This window comes from Eucalyptus grandis, chromosome 6 (assembly GCF_016545825.1).
Source record: "Eucalyptus grandis isolate ANBG69807.140 chromosome 6, ASM1654582v1, whole genome shotgun sequence".
Classification (NCBI taxonomy): domain Eukaryota; kingdom Viridiplantae; phylum Streptophyta; class Magnoliopsida; order Myrtales; family Myrtaceae; genus Eucalyptus; species Eucalyptus grandis.
Genome location: NC_052617.1, coordinates 46,590,559 through 46,611,102, shown reverse-complemented (window position 1 = coordinate 46,611,102; position 20,544 = coordinate 46,590,559). Strand labels below are relative to the sequence as shown.

General features: G+C 41.7%; 4 protein-coding genes across 4 annotated transcripts; all 4 read left to right on the top strand.

Moving 5' to 3' along the window:
* The first annotated feature begins 579 nt into the window (after window positions 1-579).
* LOC104456090 ((R)-mandelonitrile beta-glucosyltransferase-like) lies at window positions 580-3,272 on the top strand. The gene is made up of 2 exons (XM_039315335.1): window positions 580-1,092; window positions 2,174-3,272. Exons 1-2 carry the CDS (start codon window positions 651-653, stop codon window positions 2,476-2,478), a joined length of 747 nt encoding a protein of 248 aa, XP_039171269.1. The 5' UTR covers window positions 580-650; the 3' UTR covers window positions 2,479-3,272.
* On the top strand, window positions 2,587-3,108 carry LOC120286229 ((R)-mandelonitrile beta-glucosyltransferase-like). The gene has a single exon (XM_039314620.1). The coding sequence runs from the start codon at window positions 2,587-2,589 to the stop codon at window positions 3,106-3,108; it is 522 nt and encodes a 173-aa protein (XP_039170554.1).
* Window positions 3,273-8,991: 5,719 nt separating the features above from the next.
* LOC104450339 (7-deoxyloganetin glucosyltransferase) lies at window positions 8,992-11,315 on the top strand. The gene is made up of 2 exons (XM_010064855.3): window positions 8,992-9,633; window positions 10,251-11,315. Exons 1-2 carry the CDS (start codon window positions 9,072-9,074, stop codon window positions 11,183-11,185), a joined length of 1,497 nt encoding a protein of 498 aa, XP_010063157.2. The 5' UTR covers window positions 8,992-9,071; the 3' UTR covers window positions 11,186-11,315.
* Window positions 11,316-18,239: 6,924 nt separating this feature from the next.
* Window positions 18,240-20,544, top strand: LOC104450338 (7-deoxyloganetin glucosyltransferase). Its single transcript, XM_010064851.3, has 2 exons — window positions 18,240-18,871; window positions 19,489-20,544. Exons 1-2 carry the CDS (start codon window positions 18,310-18,312, stop codon window positions 20,421-20,423), a joined length of 1,497 nt encoding a protein of 498 aa, XP_010063153.2. The 5' UTR covers window positions 18,240-18,309; the 3' UTR covers window positions 20,424-20,544.

Genomic DNA, 20,544 nt, shown 5'->3' with positions numbered 1-20,544 from the left:
AAGCAATTGAAAAGAGGTCTTATGTAATTTTGTTGGTGTCACCGAATGCCACCTAGGAGAAAATGATGCGTGGTCTAGAATTTTTTTTCAAACGTTATTTCACAGGGCATGGCTTTTGAAGATCGCTCAACGAACGGATAGGTCAGGGACCAAATTGACTTGTTACTTACTCCGGTGGTCCCCGTGGAGGGAGGCTAATTCTCAACATCAATATGGAATATTTCTACCCCAAAATAGCCAATCGTATATCAATTAAAAAAGATTAGTTCGAAAGGTAGATCCTGTGATATACTAACATGATGTCACTTACAAATCACTTGATAAGAAATGCGTTGTTTGTAAACAAGAACACTTAATCAATATAGATACATATATATTAACTGAAAAAAAGAATAGCAGACGCCTTACTTAAATCATACCATACCTTAATTTGGAAAGGAGAGAGGGGGGGGCGCTAATATGAGAAGTTATAATGTGGTGCCATACTTGGAAATATACACACAAAATGAGGACAAATTTGACGAAGATATATAAGGAAGGAAGCTCAACTCAATGATAGCTAAACCAAGCCGAATTCCGCTGGATTCGAATCGGCCACAAAGCCCCACGCGGTTTGCATTCCAAGCCCTGCACAAAGCCACATCGGGGCCATGCTCAAGCTAGCAAAGCTCCTCCATCACAAGGGCTTCCACATATCCTTCGTCAACACCGAGTTCAACCACCGACGGCTCGCCCGAGCCCAAGGCCTCGACTTCGCCAGCGGAACGCCGAGGAGCTTTGATTTCCTGACAATCCCCGATGGTCTTCCTCCTTCGGATGCAGATGCGATGCAGGACATCTCGATGATCTGCGACTCCACAAGAAACTATATGGCCAGCCCCTTAAGCGATCTCGTATCAAGCCTGGCCTCGAACCCAAGTGTTCCTCCCGTGACTTGCATCGTCTTGGACGGTTTCATGACGTTCGCGACGAGTCCCGCGGCTTCGAAATATGGGATTCCGCTCATCCACTTGTTCACTATAGCGGGTTGTGCCCTCATGGCGGTGAAACAATTGCGAGCCCTGGGAGAAAACGGTCTTGCAGCACTCACAGGTAAAACGCGTTTGAGTTTCTATTAATTTAAACAACATATATATATATATATATATATATATATATATATATATATAGGTTTCATCGTTGTCGGTATTGCTTTTTCCGAAGAGTTCACTTGCTTTATGCGTTCATCATTCTATTATTAGACTTTACTTGACGAGGAATTCATATTATTCCATTCTCCCGGGAATTAAATTTTCGGTCAGATCATCTACCATTATATGAATGCCTTTGGTCACACATGAAGAGCGCAAATCGATGGATTAGATCTCTGGGGATAATTTAAAAAATAATAATAATAAACATATTAAATGAATGCTTATTCAATCCTAAATATTTTAATTTGGTCAAAATAGTAAACCTTTTAGCAATTTGTTAATATAGTGATTCAAGCCAATTTTGGCCAAAAATTGCTAATGTAGATGCTAGTTGTCCTACGTGATAGCGCCAGGTGCTAACATAGGCAACTTAAGCAATTTTTAGAAAAAATTCTGAACTTTTTTCTTTTTTCCTTTAATTTTATTCTTTTCCTTATTTCATTTTGCTTGCGGAGGTTGCCAACAATAGGCAAGGGCTTGCCCTCACTTGCCCTAGATTTGGGGAGGGACCGCAACCCCTCACTGTGGTCAGCAAGGGCTCTGCAGCTCTCATAGCACCGGCGACGGTCATTGGACTACGATAAATGAATGAAAGAAAGAAAATAAAATAAAAAAGAAAGAAAAAATCAAAACAAATTTAGAAATTTTTGTAAAAATTTTAAAAATTGTCCATGTCAATACAGGTCATTCCACGTAGGACGGCCGGTATTTATGTCAGTAATTTTTTGCCAAAGTTGGCCGAGAGAACTACATTGGCAAATCATCAAAAGGTTTCGGATTAAATTGGTTAAATTAAAAAGTTTATGACTAAATTAGCATCATACACTATGTTCAGGACCTTTTTTTTGGTAATTTTCCCTAATTTTTTTGAAGACTTGCATTGTATGTGATTTGTGACTTAGAATGCATTGAAAAATGAGAAAAAATCACTATAATTAGATTTGTTGTCATTTGATGATTTTGCATCGATATGCATGCAGATGAATCCCAATTGATGAACGGTTATGGGAACACCCCCATCGACTGGATCCCAGGAATGAAGAACATGAGGCTGCGCGACATTCCTCACTTCTTCCGAATCATTGGCTCCAATGACACCTTATTCAACTTCAGCGCTGACACTGGCAACAAGACCATTGATGCCACAGTGACCATTGTCCACACCTTCGAGGCACTTGAGCCGGATGTGCTACACGCGCTCTCCTCAATGATCCCAAGGGTTTATGCGGTTGGACCACTCCACTTAATTATTGATCAAATCACTCAAGAAAAATCGTTCGCTTGAAAGCACATTGAGTGCAATTTGTTGGAAGAGCACAATGAGTGCCTTTGCTGGTTGGACTCGAAGGAGCCCAAGTCTGTGATCTATGTGAACTTTGGGAGTATAGCGTTCATGACGCACCAACAATTGGTTGAATTCGCGATTGGACTAGCTAATAGCAATCAGTGTTTCTTGTGGGTCTTGAGGCCTAACGCAGTGAATGAAGACACAACGATTCTTCCTAAAGAGTTTGTTGAGGAAACAAGGGAGAGAGGCTTTTTATCTGGGTGGTGCCCACAAGAGAGAGTGCTGTGCCACCCTTCAATCGGAGGGTTCTTGACTCATTATGGATGGAACTCGACCATCGAGAGCTTGTCAGCCGGAGTTCCGATGCTGTGCTGGCCGTGCTTCGGAGACCAAACAACGAATTGCAAGTATATATGTGATGATTGGGGGGTTGGGTTGGAGATGGATGGTAATGTGAAGAGAGATAAAGTGGAGAGGCTTGTCAGGGAGTTGATGGAAGGAGAAGTGGGGAAGAAAATGAGACGCAAGGCCATGGAGTGGAAGAAGATGGCAGAAGAAGCAGTCGGCGAAAAAGGGTCATCTTCCATGAATTTGGAGAAGTTGCTAGACGAGGTTTTGTCTAAATAGTGTAATATGATGTTTTTCTTTATGCGCTATGTTTTCCTCAATAGAAAACTTTCTATGATAATGGCTCATGTATAAATTTAAGTGGAAATAAATGTGAATGATATTCATATTTATAATACCAATTTGAAAAGAAAGAAATATAATCATTCTCTTAAATTGGCAGATTTCTACAAGAACTTGTTACCTTAGAAGTTGGATTCGATCTACTTGATCATCTAAGTAGACAATTTTTCCTAAAGTTTGGCCAACCGCCTTTTGTATATCATACGATATGTAATCCAACCCATTCATCTATTGTACTAGCATGGCGTTTGGTATGATTTGGCACATTGAATTATTGATGTTCCATAAGGCGTAGTTTTTGGGACAAAAGTAACTCGCGAACCTTGTGGTCCATGCGGAGGGATACATCATTGCATTTGTGTTGACATATGAAGAGTTGCATTTACACGTCGGGCCTATATCTATCAGCCATTGGCTAATCTACAACACCTACATGCAATACTCAACCAAATATTAGGTACTTCAGTAGGGCCATGGAGAATATAGCACATGTCAAGTGAGTCTCTTGTTGAGTTGGAAAGATTGAACCTAGATAGTACTAGAGCTGATCACAGCCATTAAAATAAGACACAAATTCATATTTTAAGTCACGTTTATTTAAGTGAGTCATATATGGGTCACTTTAAATTTTAAACACGGGTCTTTGTAGGTTCTAAAGTGAAAAGCTCAAAACAGATAGGTTGTAGTGAGTCTATTATAATCCCTCTCAGTAAACAGGTCAGCCGCAACACATCTTCTTCTTCTTATTCATCTCCCACCTCAGGCCCCTTCCACAACGATGTTTGCTGCTTCATCAAAGAATGCACCTAGCCTCAAGATTACGCCGTCGTTAATGACAGGAGAAAATATTTGATACACTTGTTTTGCCAAGTGGGCCATGTATAAATCCACTTCTTTATCGCCACATGGTCATAATAAGCCCAATTTTTAGATCTTTTCTCTCTTCTTCATTGTACTCTCTCTTCTCTCACTATTTTCTTCCCCCTCACCCCCCTCTTTCGTCTTTTGAGGTCATGGACAACGCTTGTGGCCGTGGATTGCAGTGTCACCAGCCACCCATGGATGACTTGCACACGAGCACGCCGATACTCATCAACGGCCATCGCTTGATCTCTTTATGTATCCATCTTTCCCATTCACCATGGACAAAGAAGGGATTCTTTTTAAAACTCTCACTAGCTAGCCATGGACGACTGGCTCACGAGCGACGCAACTCCTCTGGTGGTGACGATAAGGGAGGCGCAGAGGTCGGGTTCAGGCTGTGCCGGTGAAGGAGAGGGTCGGAGGGAGAAAGAGAGAGGGTGCAATGGGGGACATGAGAAAAGAGAAAAGATTTAAAAAGTGGGCCTATTATGGTCACGTGGCGATCAATGAGCGGATTTATGCACGGCCCACGTGGCAAAACAGGTGTAAATGGTAATCTCATCGACGGCAGCCCCACGTCACAAACCGACTTCGTTTGTGGTGCCAGCAGGCGACATCGCCTTCCCCCCGTATCTCCGTCAAGGAGGACGTCCAACCTCCTCGCGGCCCTTCTTCAGCGGTTGCAGATGCGTCGTTAAGTTGGTTTTCTTGATCAATTTCTAAAAAGTTATATGTTCGTGGCTCTTTGAGCATTGGTGGCGGTTTCTACCTTTCGGATTCCTTTTGCTTGCGGGTTGGAGTTTTTGTGGCTTTTCTGAATCTTGTTCTTTGAGTGGGTTTTTTTTATTCTTTTCTGGAGCATTTTGCGACATTGATTTAAAGCCCTCAAACCTGTTTGGGGAAAGGTTTTGAGTTTTGGCTCTTTATTTCTGAATTTGCAATTTATGGTACGTTTGGTAACGTTTCTATTTAAAAATTATTCCAGGAAACGAAATAGAAAAAGTGTTTCTTTTCAGTTTTTTGAACAAAAAAACGTGTTTGGTAAATCTGTTCCCGGAATATAAAAAGAATAAAACACGTTTGGTAAATTTGTATAATTTTTTTATTTCTTTTAAATTTTTAATATTTTTATTTTATTTTTCTATTTTATTTTTATTTTCTTATTTATTTTTCCTTTTTTTCTTTTTTCTTCTTTCTTTCTTTCTTTTTTTTTTTTTTTTTTTGGCCGGTCGCCGGCCTCGGTCATGGCCGGCGACCAGGCCGACGAGGGCGACAGCCTCGCCCGGCCACGGCGAGGCTCGCCGGCCCCGGCGAGGCCGAGCGTCGCCGTAGCTGGGCGAGGCTCGGCCTCGCCTTGGCCGGGCGAGCTCGAGCTCGCCCAGATTCGGCAAGGCCAAGCTCGCCCAGCGGCCGGTGAGGCTCGGTGTCGCCGGGGGCCGGCGACCGGCCAAAGAAAAAAGAAAGAAAAAAGAATAAGAAAATAAAAGTGTTTCTAAATTTTGTTCCGAAACAAGAAACAACTTTTTTGTTTCTTGTTTACATTCCAGATGTGTTTAACAAAAACAATTTTGGAACAAAAACGCATCCAAACGCGTTTCTGTTCTTTTTGTTCCAGAACAAAAAAGCAAAAAGTTGTTTAGAAACAGAAAAAAAAATAATAACAAACGCGGCCTTACTGGTTTGCGATGAGTGTGCTGTGGGGCTTTGAAGGTTGGAGTCACCTGTGTGGTGTCAGAAGAGGAGATACCACTTCATCATTTCCAGAGATGGCGAATGAACTAAGCCCATGTCATACTTGAAGAGGAGATATTGATTCATTGTCTGATCAAGCCCAATACATTAAAATTCATCATTTATATTAAACCAGAGATGGCGAATGAACTCATTCTTTAAATACCATTTGACACTCTTAAAGGATAGAATTATTTTCTGACATATTGGCCTTTTCCAATAGCTCTGCACAAAGGAGAAATTGCAAATTATTTTTAAAAGAAAAAATCCTTTCCTCACAAAACCATTCTTTGCTACAATCTTTCACATGAGACTATTGCAATACGTAATATTTTCTCAAATAAGAACTTTGGGAAAGTTGTTCTAAACATATTGTACATTTACCAATTCAATCATTAACATTTTAATTGTGCCAACTAGTTCTTAAATTTTTTACATTTTGCCAATTGAGTCAATTCAACCAATTTTGATTGGAAACAACCGACAAGAATGTTGGTCATCCTACGTGACATGACTGATGCTGACACAGACAATTTTTAATAATATTTTAATATTTCTTCACAAATTTTATTTTATTTTATTTAGTTTTTTTTTATTTCATTTTTTATTTTTACAACTCTGATTGGCAAAAGGCGAGGATCCTCGCCTTGATCTAGGTGAGGGCATAGAGGCTTTTAGCTGTCCGGCCCTCATTTGTGGTTGGCGACTTGACTGGCTAGAGTTGTAAAAAAAGAACAAAGAAAAGAAAATAAAAAGGAAAAATACAAAGTAAAAATTTGAAATTTTTATTGAAATATTATTAAAAACTTTTCACGTTAGTATTGGCGATGCCATGTTAGATGGCTAAGATCTACATCAATAATTTCTAGCCAAAATTGGCATGATATACTCAATGAGAAAAATGTGAAATTTTTTAAAACTCAATTGGCACAATTAAAATGTTCATGATAGAATTGGTAAAGATAAAATAGGTTTGATTTTTTTAACAATATTTTTGTGGCCGTCCGGCTTCGCATCAAATTTTCTTATGGTCTCACGCTACGTGCCATTGTTACGCTAACGCTCCCAGCTCAATCCACACCCCTCAACCGGAAGCAAAAGATGCCAACAACTCTTTTGGGCGAGAGGTCCTTCGAGAACTGGCGAATGAAGCCAGCAAAGTTGCAGTGCTTGGAATATTCGGGCGAGAGGTCCTTCGAGAACTTGTGCTGATCCCCCAACCACATCGCTCCACTACACCACGGAGTCCTTCTCCGGTCCTCCGCCATCTCGAACGTCTTCTTCAAGAATGGTGGTGGCCCCACCTTGTTCAGCCCCTCCATCGGCTTCGGCGCCTCCTCCGCATTCCGAAGACACGGGAGGACGACACGTTATTACCATCGATGCAAACGGCCACGTGATCCATCACCATCTCTATGCTTCTTCGTCTGTGAAGAAATGCGTCGAAATATTGCGTGTACTTACATTATAATCAACAAATATTACATGAAAGTCTAGAAAAGAAAAACGATGGAAATTTCTCTCTAATAGCTCTCTCTAATCATCTGGTTGGGCAACCATATTTTGTCGCATCAAGCTATAATTAAGTCAATCTTGTAAATCAATTTTAGAGTACCGATTAGGGATTACTCGCCAATAGTCGATATCACGTGGCTCTCTGTGAATAAGACGTCGCTGCAGTTGCGTAACTGAGTTGTACCCCCTCCGCATTATGCAAGATTCGTTGTTTTGCTACCCACGGAAGTGATGTTGCTACTACCTCCCAAAATAGTCCAGCCTTTTCTGGTTACTATCCATCAATGACGACAAAAACTCATATTTGTCCTGGAAGGCGACAGAAGCTTCCTGGATTCCATCGTATCGTCCGGCGAGCCGACGTGAGAAAGAAATTTGTTTCTTAAAACGAGCAAAATATCATCGGATACTGCAATGGAACTAATATTAAATACACAGCCACGACGTAATCTTGTTTTAGACAAGCCATGTCGATCATTATTGATTTCGATGATTGATCAATGTTTCAAATCAAAACTACTCGTATCAATGGCAGCCGAGGTGGATTGTGTGACGAATGAATTACACACGCTCTTACGCCGCATGAGAAACCAAATTAGGATTCCCGGATCTTGTGATCCGCAAGCATGCAGACGGCCATGGGGACAACCTTATCAACTGCATCCCCAGAAAGAGAAATGTGAGGCTCCGGTGACTTGCCCAACTTCCATAGAATCAATGGCTCTGCTATGCCGTTATCAAGTTCGCAGTCGAGGCCACGGGGACCATCATCCACCCTTCCGAAGCACTCCAGCCAGACATATCGCGCGCTCTCGCCTTAGTAATCCCTAAGATTTATGCAATCGGCCTCTTCCAAATCAGGTCACTTATCGGCCAATTACAATATTTTAATGAATTCTCACATCAGCATTTAACATGATCTATCCATTCAATATTGACCATGCTAAAACTTTGAGTCGATGAGATATGAAGCGACTAGATTACATACCATTTGCTCTAGTAATACACTAAATTCTTCACGTGGAATTTCTCTAATATGTCTCGCATGGGTACCTTAATATTAGAGAATAATTAATCAATTGAGAAGAGGAAGAAGCAAGAAAAGTGCTAATGTAATTTTGTTGGTGTCTCCGAATGCCGCCTAGGAGAAAATGACGTGCGGTCAAAAATTTTATCGTCAATTACTAGATTTTGGCTTTCTTACAATGCTACTTCATTCGGCGTGACTTTTGAAATGAGTTAGTGATGTGGTCCCGGTGGAATGAGTTGTCCCTATCAAATATTGCGTGTTCGACTTGTATCGATCAGGCACCCACAAATTTGCAACGCCAATAGAGATTACTTCTACCCCAACAAAATAGCCAATCGGGTATCAATTAAGAAAAATATCTGACATAAATAGTGTAGATTATATAATATACTGACACAATATCACTTACAAGTCACTCCATAAGAGATACAAGTAGTCTATAACGAGCATACTTGATCAGCTTGACAATATCATATCAATATGGATATATTAACTGAAGAATGGGTGAATAATTATACAAAATTTGATGATATCATGGCCAACGCATCAACTAAAACATACATTACCCGATTATCTTTCTTTAATAGGTGACAAAAGAAACGAGGAGATGAAATCAAACTATATGTGACATCTTATAATGTGGTGCCATACTTGGAAATATACCCACAAAATAAGGACAACAAAGGTTGACAAAGTTATAAAAGGAGGGAAGCTTAACTCGATGATTGCTAAAACAAAGCCCAGTTGAACTCATCTTGAAATGTCATTGGAGTCATCATCCTCTAGTGAGAAGAAACAAATGGGTTCCGCCGGATTCGAATCGGCCACAAAGCCGCACGCCGTTTGCATTCCCTACCCTGCACAAAGCCACATTGGCGCCATGCTCAAGCTAGCAAAGCTCCTCCATCACAAGGGCTTCCACATCTCCTTCGTCAACACCGAGTTCAACCACCGGCGGCTCGCCAGGGCTCGAGGCCCCGAGTTCACAAATGGAATGCTGAGCGACTTTCAGTTCCTGACAATCCCCGATGGTCTTCCTCCTTCGGACTTGGATGCGATCCAAGACATCAAGATGCTCTGCGAATCGTCCAGGAACTATATGGTCAGCCCCATCAACGATCTTGTATCGAGCATGGGCTCGAACCCGAGCGTCCCTACGGTGACTTGCATCATCTCGGATGGTTTCATGACACTCGTGACAAGTCCCGCGGCTTCGAAATTTGGGATTCCGCTCATACACTTCTTCCCTGTGCCCAGTTCTGCCCTCATGGCATTGAAACAATTGCGAGCCCTCGGAGAAAACGGTGTTGCATCGCTCACAGGTAAAACGTGTTTTTCTATTAGTTAACAACATACATATTAGCCCAAAGGGATGCACGTTTCTCCTCTTCCTTTGCTTAAGGCCCAAGTTTGAATCACCATGTATTCCATCGTTTTAAGGCCATCCTTCGGAACTCATATGCGTTTCTTCCGTGATTACACGATACGTGAGGGACGTGAGAACTGCCACACTTGATGTGATTAGTCGAATGATGCTCAATGGACATCCGAGCTCCTAATCTAATGTCAAAGTCTAATAGGGGATGCTAGCTTTGCTCTTGTACCTACTTTGTCAACGTCAACGCAAACTGTACCGCATAAATCGTGCCACATAAGACAATACGCGTCCATGCTAGTAGTTTTTGAACAAAATTAGCCCAAAAGATTATATAGGCAAATCGTCAAATGTTTCGAACTAAATTCGCCAATTTAAAAGATTAATGACTAAATTGACATCAATATAATAGGTTTAAGATTTTTTTTTGATAGCTTTCCCTAAATTTCTTAGACTTGCATTGCATGTCATTTGTTACTTAGAATGCATTCAAAAATGAAAAAAAGTCACCGTAATTAGATTTGTTCTGATTTAATGATGTTGCATGGATATGCATGCATGCAGATGAATCCCAACGGATGAACGGGTATGGGAACACCCCTATCAACTGGATCCCAGGAATGAAAAATATGAGGTTGCGCGACATGCCTTTCTTCTTCCGAATCGCTGGCTCTGATGATACCTTGTTCAACTTTATCGTTGACACCGTCGACAAGACCGGTGATGCTACAGCAACCATTGTCCACACTTTCGAGGCGCTTGAGCCGGATGTGCTACAGGCCCTCTCCTCAATGATCCCAAGGGCTTATGCTATCGGACCACTACACTTAATGATTGATCGACTCAATCAAGAAAAGTTGTTTGCGTCAAAGCACATTGAGTGCAATCTGCTGGAAGAGCACAACGAGTGCCTCCAGTGGTTGGGCTCAAAGGAGCCCAAGTCCGTGATCTATGTGAGTTTTGGGAGTGTAGCTTTCATGACGCGCCAACAGTTGATTGAATTTGCGATGGGATTGGCCAATAGCAATCAGAGTTTCTTGTGGGTCTTGAGGCCTGACGCAGTGGAAGGAGACACAACGACTCTTCCTAGAGAGTTTGTTGAGGAAACAAGAGAGAGAGGGCTTTTTTCTGGATGGTGCCCGCAAGAGAGAGTGTTGTGCCACCCTTCAATCGGAGGTTTTTTAACGCACTGTGGCTGGAACTCAACCATTGAGAGCTTGTCGGCTGGAGTTCCGATGTTGTGTTGGCCGCGCTTTGGAGACCAACTAACAAATTGCAAGTATATATGTGATGATTGGGGGGTCGGATTGGAGATTGATACCAATGTGAATAGAGATGAAGTGGAAAGGCTTGTGAGGGAGTTGATGGAAGCAGAGGTGGGGAAGAAAATGAGAAGCAAGGCTATGGAGTGGAAGAAGGTGGCGGAAGAAGCAGTTGGTGAAAAAGGGTCATCTTCCATGAATATGGAGAAGTTGCTAGACGGGGTTTTGTCTAAATAGTGTAATTTGATATTTTTCTTTGTGTGTAATGTTTCCTCTTGTCATGACCTCCCCGAAGCGGGTTGAACCACCTAGGAGTTCGGCTAATAAACTGCTAAACCTAGATTTAGCTCGAGCTCTTCCAAGTCCATACCAATTCGCAACTTAAGGTTCAAGTTTTTTTTTAAATGAATTTTATTTAGGAGTCGTCACTAATCAGTTTAGTCTTACGAACCAGATTACAGTGGCATTTGACTTTGTTACACTAGACTTTTCTAATGCCATTTCAGTACTATTTCTTTTATTTTAAAAAAAAAAATGCCTTTACAAACAATTTGGATTTATTTTAACCAAAATCACTATCATGCAATAGGGTGATCACACAAACGCTCAACCATCATTAAACATTCAATAAATAAAATAAATTGCACCAAGGGAATTCAACACACTAAAGCAAGTAACTATTTTTTTGGAATTTTATCTTATCTTGAAATCAGGACTTTACTATAAAATACGAATTTAAACTACGCGATCTAATTTTATTAACAAGATATTTCTAATTAAATGGACCTAACATGCAAATTATTTGACATGCACCTAATAGTTTTTGTATTTTTTTATTAAAATTCGTAATAAAAAACTAATTAAAATGTCTAAAATGAATAATTTTCTAAAATATTTTAGGGGTTCATTTTGACTTAAATCCTACCCTATCTAAAAAAATGAGATTATTAAAATGTGCATACACTATCTAAGCCCTTATCTAAAAAAATTATTTAAATCCAATCCTAATCTATTCCAAAAATTATCTAAACGTGCAATTTAAAAATGCAATCCTAATTTATGAAATCATCATGTTACGATGCATGATTTAATTTTTTTAATGTTTTCCGAGACAAGAAATTATCAAATAAACATTATATCTAAACCAATAAAGATATTCATCAAATGAAAAATTAAAACAATCGAAATAATAATCCATTATCTCACGGATTAAATGAACGATTATTTTAACCCTAAACATCACAACATATAAGAAAGTTCAAAATAATTAAAAATTTGATTCGAAATTTTACGGATCAAATTAATAATTATAATAATTTAAGAATCAAAATACTTTGAAAATATCCAAAAAATCAATATAATTAAAAAATGATCCGACGTCTTGAGGATCAAATTAATAATTACAATAATTTTTAGGCAACAATATTTTACGGATCATGTCTAAAATATTCAAATAATTAACATCGACCCCCATGTTCCAACTTAAGCAATAATAATGAAACTTGGTGAAATTAAAAATAAATAATAATAATAATAATAAATAAATAAATAAACTACCTAAGATGGGGACTCAGCGAGGATCAGCAGCACGACGGGGGTAGCCGGAGTCGCGGGGACGGGTGGCCGGACCACCAGTGGCGACGGGCGAGCAGGTCGCGGGCTGAGGCGCCGGACGGTGGAGCTGCAGACGTCGGCTGGGTGGCGCTCGGGCGGAGGGCATTGCAGCCGTGGGCTGTTGGGCGTCTGAGGGCAGCAGTGACCGGCGGCGACAGCAGGGCGCTGCGGGCGAGCGAGGGTGTCGGGCGCCGGGCGGAGGGCAGCGCAGGCGCGGGACGTCGAGCGGAGGTGCAGTCGAGGGCGTCGGTGTCCGGGACGCTGGCGTCGGGCGCGGGCTGCTGGCGTTGGGCGGAGGTGCAGGCACGGACGTGCAGGCGCGGTGGTGAGCGGGCAGGGGCGGCGTTCGCGGCGGCTGCAGGTCGCGCAGGCGCAGGAGCGGCAGTGGCAGGGGTTCGACGTTCCGGCGCGGCAGAGCGGGCAATGGCGGAGGTGGTCTGGGCTGCTGGGCGGTGGCGGGCTGCTGCAGCTGGTTCACGGCTTACTGTTGTACCTCTCTGCTGACTTCTTTCTTTTCTCTGCTCTTGTCAGAGAAAAGAAAGCTTCTTTCCTTTGAACTTTTCCCTAATGAACGTAAAGAATTCTCTGCTTTTTCTTAATTTACCAAAAAAAAAAAAAAAAAACGTAAAGAATTCTCTCTGTCTTTTTCTTTTAATTCTCTTCCCCTTTCACGAAAATTGTGCCCCTCTTTCATAATGATTCCAAACGGCGCTTTCGATGGCAATTTTCGAACTTCCATTCTCTATTGCCTTAATTCGTGGATTGTACATTAAAACATAATTTCACAATCAGCTTAATTTTTCTTCAAATATTTCGATTCTTTCCCTTTTATCAAAATTGTTGTTTTTTATTTACTTGATTTCCTAACTCTTGATCTTCAATCGGCAATTGCTTCCGCATTTACTAAAATTTTAATATTTTTTCGAATTTTTAACTTCCATTCATGATCTTCCCTTGTTTTTCCTTTTATTTGCTCTAATGCGATTTTTATTTTATTTCTTTAGGGTTGCCAAAATTAGGTGTCAACACCTCCATTTCTAATTGAAGTAAAGTCCTTCAATTAATTCAGTTGTACAACTAAAATGAAATGAAAGACTCTATTTTCTGTCCTGGTTCCTATTTGCATACGATAATATTGGCATTATCTACATGCAAACCTATAGTAAAACAATAATTGCCGGTTGTGTCTATCTTTATAACCCATAAACTCTCTTTCAATTAGGGATGAAGAAAGATATGACATTTTTCATGTTTTTGATAAAGATGCATGATTTGTTTTAATAGCAAAATACTACTGGTTTCAAACTTCTCGAAAGTTCGACTTGGACGGAATTAAAATTTCAGCTCTTCTTTTGGGCTAAGTCTGATCCACCAAAGGCTCAAGCAACACCAATTCAAACGCACGTAATATAGATATTTTATTAGGGGCTACGATGTTCTAATTTCTAATAGGGAGAAATTTTTTTCACTCGGACCTTTAATTAGTAGGTGACAAATATAGTAATCACACACGTACAACTTTAGTTAAATGAATGTAATTCACCATGAAGTGCAGGAATTACACGTTGGGCCTATATCTATGGGCCATTGGCTCATATGCAGTACTCCCTTCCAGGCCACCAACTCCTCAAAAACAGGGAACATTAAGTCTTAAAGATAAATATGTAACATTAGACACTTATATGAGGTGACATAATTATAATGAGTCATTGAGTTCTTTATTGTTACTATCTCTTTTCTGTTTTATGACGGGCTTGGTCCAGAATTTACCTAATATTTTCTCAATAAGAACTCTGGGAAAGTTGTCCTAAACTTATTATACATTTACCAATTCAATCATTAACATTTTAATTTGCCAATTAGTTCCTAAATTTTTTTACGTTTTACCAATTGAGTCAATTCAACCAATTTTGATCGGAAACAACTGATGAGAACGCTGGTCATTCTACGTGACATGACCAATCTTTGAAATAGATAATTTCTAATAATATTTTAATTTTTCACAATTTTTTTATTTATTCTTTTTTAGTTTACTTTTTTACAACTCCGGTTGGCAAAAGGCGAGGATCCTCGCCTTGATCTAGGTGAGTGGCAACCTGACCAGCTAGAGTTGTAAAAAAGAACAAAGAAAAGAAAAATAAAGGAAAAATAAAAATTTAAAATTGTTATTGAAATATTATTAAAAACATTTCACGTTAGTGTTGCGATACTGCGTAAAATGGCTAGATCCATATCGCTTATTTCTGGCCAAAATTGGCATGATATACTCAATGAGAAAAATGTGAAAAATTTTTAAACTCAATTGGCACAATTAAAATGTTCATGATAGAATTGGTAAAGATAAAATAGGTTTGATTTTTTGAACAATTTTTTTGTGACTGTCCAGCTTCGCATCAAATTTTCTTATGGTCTCACGCTACGTGCCATTGTTACGCTAACGCTCCCAGCTCAATCCTCACCCCTCAACCGCAAGCAGAAGATGCCAACAACTCTTTTGGGCGAGAGGTCCTTCGAGAACTGGCGAATGAAGCCAGAAAAGTTGCAGTGCTTGGAATATTCGGGCGAGAGGTCCTTCGAGAACTTGTGCTGATCCGCCAACCACATCGCTCCACTACACCACGGAGTCCTTCTCCGGTCCTCCGCCATCTCGAACGTCTTCTTCAAGAATGGTGGTGGCCCCACCTTGTTCAGCCCCTCCATCGGCTTCGGCGCCTCCTCCGCATTCCGAAGACACGGGAGGACGACACTTTAGGGAAAAGTACCAAAAAAGTCCTAAACCTATTGCATTGGTATGCAAATTCGATGTTAAACTTTTTAATTAGGCCCGCTCTAAACCTTTTTAATATTGGTACCAATTCAATCTGTCCGGCCAATTTTAGCCGGCCGGCGCTGGCGTGGACATCGGCCGGTGACCGACGCGACGTGGCAATTTTTATGATTTTTTTATTTTTCGAATTTTTTATTAATTTTTCAAATTTTTTTATTAATTTCTTTTCTTTTCGTCTTCTTCTTGGAGGTGGCCGGCGGGGTCGCGGCCCTCGCCCGGCCTCTCCCATGGCCGCCGGCGAGGCGGCTTCGCCGGATCCGGCGAGGCCCGCCTCGCCCGCGGCCGCGAGGCCATGGCGGCCATCGCCGGGCGGAGGCGAGGGCGCGAAGCCCTCGCCGGCCGTCGGCGAGGTCGCGGCCCTTGCTCGGCCTCGCCTAGGCCGCCTCGCCCGCGGCTTAGCCCGACTCCGGACCTCGATTTCTCCGCTTCGTCGCCGCGCTTTTGCTCTTCTTCTCCTTCCATGAGCGAAAGCCGCGAGCAATCCCACCGGTTGCTCCGTGGCGCGGCGCCTCGCCCGATCCGGCTAAGCCGCAGGAGAGGCGGCCTTGGGCGAGGCCAAGCGAGGGCCGCGACCCTCGCCGGCGGCTGGCGAGGGCTTCGCGGCCCTCGCCTCCGCCCTGGCGATGGCCGCCATGGCCTCGCCGGCGGCCCTGGGAGAGGCCGGGCGAGGGCCGCGACCCTCGCTGGCCACCTCCAGGAAGAAGACGAAAAAAAATAATAATAATAATAAAATTCGAAAAAAAAAATTTATAAAAATTGTCACGTCAGCGTCCGGTCACCGGCCGACGTCCACGTCGATCTTGGCCAAAATTGGCCGAATGGACTAAATTGGTACTAATATTAAAAGGTTTAGGACTGAATTGGTCCAATGGAAAAATTTAGGACGGAATTGATACCAATGCAATAGATTTATGACTTTTTCGGTACTTTCCCCCGACACTTTATTACCATCGATGCAAACGGCCACGTGATCCATCACCATCTCTATGCTTCTTCGTCTGTGAAGAAATGTGTCGAAATATTGCGTGTACTTACATTATAATCAACAAATATTACATGAAAGTCTAGAAAAGAAAAACGATGGAAACTTCTCTCTAATAGCTCTCTCTAATCATCTGTTTGGGCAACCATTTTGTCGCATCAAGCTATAATTAAGTCAATCTTGTAAATCAATTTTAGAGTACCGATTAGGGATTACTCGTCAATAGTCGATATCACGTGGCTCTCTGTGAATGAGACGTCGCTTCAGTTGCGTAACTCAGTTGTGCCCCCTCCGCATCATGCAAGATTCGCTGTTTTGCTATCCACGGAAGTGATGTTGCTACTACCTCCCAAAATAGTCCAGCCTTTTCTGGTTACTATCCATCAATGACGACAAAAACTCATATTTGTCCTGGAAGGCGACAGAAGCTTCCTGGATTCCATCGTATCGTCCGGCGAGCCGACGTGAGAAAGAAATTTGTTTCTTAAAACGAGCAAAATATCATCGGATACTGCAATGGAACTAATATTAAATACACAGCCACGACGTAATCTTGTTTTAGACAAGCCATGTCGATCGTTATTGATTTCGATGATTGATCAATGTTTCAAATCAAAACTACTCGTATCAGTGGCAGCCGAGGTGGATTGTGTGACGAATGAATTACACACGCTCTTACGCCGCATGAGAAACCAAATTAGGATTCCCGGATCTTGTGATCCGCAAGCATGCAGACGGCCATGGGGACAACCTTATCAACTGCATCCCCAGAAAGAGAAATGTGAGGCTCCGGTGACTTGCCCAACTTCCATAGAATCAATGGCTCTGCTATGCCGTTATCAAGTTCGCAGTCGAGGCCACGGGGACCATCATCCACCCTTCCGAAGCACTCCAGCCAGACATATCGCGCGCTCTCACCTTAGTGATCCCTAAGATTTATGCAATTGGCCTCTTCCAAATCAGGTCACTTATCGGCCAATTACAATATTTTAATGAATTCTCACATTAGCATTTAACATGATCTATCCATTCAATATTGACCATGCTAAAACTGTGAGTCGATGAGATATGGAGCGACTAGATTACATGCCATTTGCTCTAGTAATTCACTAAATTCTTCATGTGGGACTTCTCTAATATGTCTCGCATGGGTACCTTAATATTAGAGAATAATTAATCAATTGAGAAGAGGAAGAAGCAAGAAAAGTGCTCATGTAATTTTGTTGGTGTCTCCGAATGCCGCCTAGGAGAAAATGACGTGCGGTCAAGAATTTTATCGTCAATTACTAGATTAGGGCTTTCTTACAATGCTACTTCATTCGGCGTGACTTTTGAAATGAGTTAGTGAACAGATATGTCATTTTCTGGGGACCAAATTGGCTTGTTACTTAGTCATGTGGTCCCGGTGGAATGAGTTGTCCCTATCAAAAATTGCGTGGTCGACTTGTATCGACCAGCCACCGACAAATTTGCAACGCCAATATAGATTACTTCTACCCCAACAAAAAGCCAATCAGGTATCAATTAAGAAAAAAATCTGACATAAATGGTGTAGATTATATAATATACTGACACAATATCACTTACAAGTCACTCGATAAGAGATACAAGTAGTCTATAATGAGCATACTTGATCGGCTTGACAATATCATATCAATATGGATATATTAACTGAAGAATAGGTGAATAATTATACAAAATTCAACGATATCATGGCCAATGCATCAACTAAAACATACATTACCCGATTATCTTTCTTTAATAGGTGACAAAAGAAACGAGGAGATGAAATCAAACTATATGTGACATCTTATAATGTGGTGCCATACTTGGAAATATACCCACAAAATAAGGACAACAAAGGTTGACAAAGTTATAAAAGGAGGGAAGCTTAACTCGATGATTGCTAAAACAAAGCCCAGTTGAACTCATCTTGAAATGTCATTGGAGTCATCATCCTCTAGTGAGAAGAAACAAATGGGTTCCGCCGGATTCGAATCGGCCACAAAGCCACACGCAGTTTGCATTCCCTTCCCTGCACAAAGCCACATTGGCGCCATGCTCAAGCTAGCAAAGCTCCTCCATCACAAGGGCTTCCACATCTCCTTCGTCAACACCGAGTTCAACCACCGGCGGCTCGCTAGGGCTCGAGGCCCCGAGTTCACGGATGGAATGCTGAGCGACTTTCAGTTCCTGACAATCCCCGATGGTCTTCCTCCTTCGGACTTGGATGCGATACAGGACATCAAGATGCTTTGCGAATCGACCAGGAACTATATGGTCAGCCCCATCAACGATCTTGTATCGAGCCTGGGCTCGAACCCGAGTGTCCCTCCGGTGACTTGCATCATCTCGGATGGTTTCATGACACTTGTGACAAGTCCCGCGGCTTCGAAATTTGGGATTCCGCTCATACACTTCTTCCCTGTGCCCAGTTCTGCCCTCATGGCGATGAAACAATTGCGAGCCCTCGGAGAAAACGGTGTTGCATCGCTCACAGGTAAAACATGTTTTTCTATTAGTTAACAACATACATATTAACCCAAAGGGATGCACGTTTCTCCTCCTCCTTTGCTTAGGGCCCAAGTTTGAATCGCCATGTATTCCATCTTTTTAAAGGCCATCCTTCGGAACTCATATGCGTTTCTTCCGTGATTACACGATACGTGAGGGACGTGAGAACTGCCACACTTGATGTGATTAGTCGAATGATGCTCAATGGACATCCGGGCTCCTAATCTAATGTCAAAGTCTAATAGGGGATGCTTTGCTCTTGTACCTACTTTGTCAACTTCAACGCAAACCGTACCATGTAAAATGTGCCACGTTAGACAATACGCATCCATGTTAGTAGTTTTTGAACAAAATTAGCCTGAAGGATTATATAAGCAAATCATCAAATGTTTCGAACTAAATTCGCCAAATTAAAAGATTAATGACTAAATTGACTTTAGTATAATAGGTTTAAGATTTTTTTGATAGTTTTCCCTAAATTTCTTAGACTTGCATTGTATGTCATTTGTTACTTAGAATGCATTCAAAAATGAGAAAAAGTCGCCGTAATTAGATTTGTTCTGATTTAATGAAGTTGCATGGATATGATATGCGTGCATGCAGATGAATCCCAACGGATGAACAGGTATGGGAACACCCCTATCAATTGGATCCCAGGAATGAAAAATATGAGGTTGCGCGACATGCCTTTCTTTTTCCGACTCGCTGGCTCCGATGATACCTTGTTCAACTTAGTCATTGACACCGTCGACAAGACCAGTGATGCTGCAACAACCATTGTCCACACTTTCGAGGCGCTTGAGCCGGATGTGCTACAGGCCCTCACCTCAATGATCCCAAGGGCTTATGCTATCGGACCACTCCACTTAATGATTGATCGACTCAATCGAGAAAAGTTGTTTGCGTCAAAGCACATTGAGTGCAATCTGCTGAAAGAGAACAACGAGTGCCTCCAGTGGTTGGACTCAAAGGAGCCCAAGTCCGTGATCTATGTGAGTTTTGGGAGTGTAGCTTTCATGACGCACCAACAGTTGATTGAATTTGCGATGGGATTGGCCAATAGCAATAAGAGTTTCTTATGGGTTTTGAGGCCTGACGCAGTGGAAGGAGACACAACGACTCTTCCTAGAGAGTTTGTTGAGGAAACAAGAGAGAGAGGGTTTTTTTCTGGATGGTGCCCGCAAGAGAAAGTGTTGTGCCACCCTTCAATCGGAGGTTTTTTAACACACTGTGGCTGGAACTCGACCATTGAGAGCTTGTCGGCTGGAGTTCCGATGTTGTGTTGGCCGCACTTTGGAGACCAACTGACAAATTGCAAGTATATATGTGATGATTGGGGGGTCGGATTGGAGATTGATAGCAATGTGAATAGAGATGAAGTGGAAAGGCTTGTGAGGGAGTTGATGGAAGCAGAGGTGGGGAAGAAAATGAGAAGCAAGGCTATGGAGTGGAAGAAGGTGGCGGAAGAAGCAGTTGGTGAAAAAGGGTCATCTTCCATGAATATGGAGAAGTTGCTGGACGAGGTTTTGTCTAAATAGTGTAATTTGATATTTTTCTTTATGCGCAATGTTTCCTCCATTTCTAATTGAAGTAAAGTCCTTCAATTAATTCAGTTGTACAACTAAAATGAAATGAAAGACTCTGTTTTTTGTCCTGGTT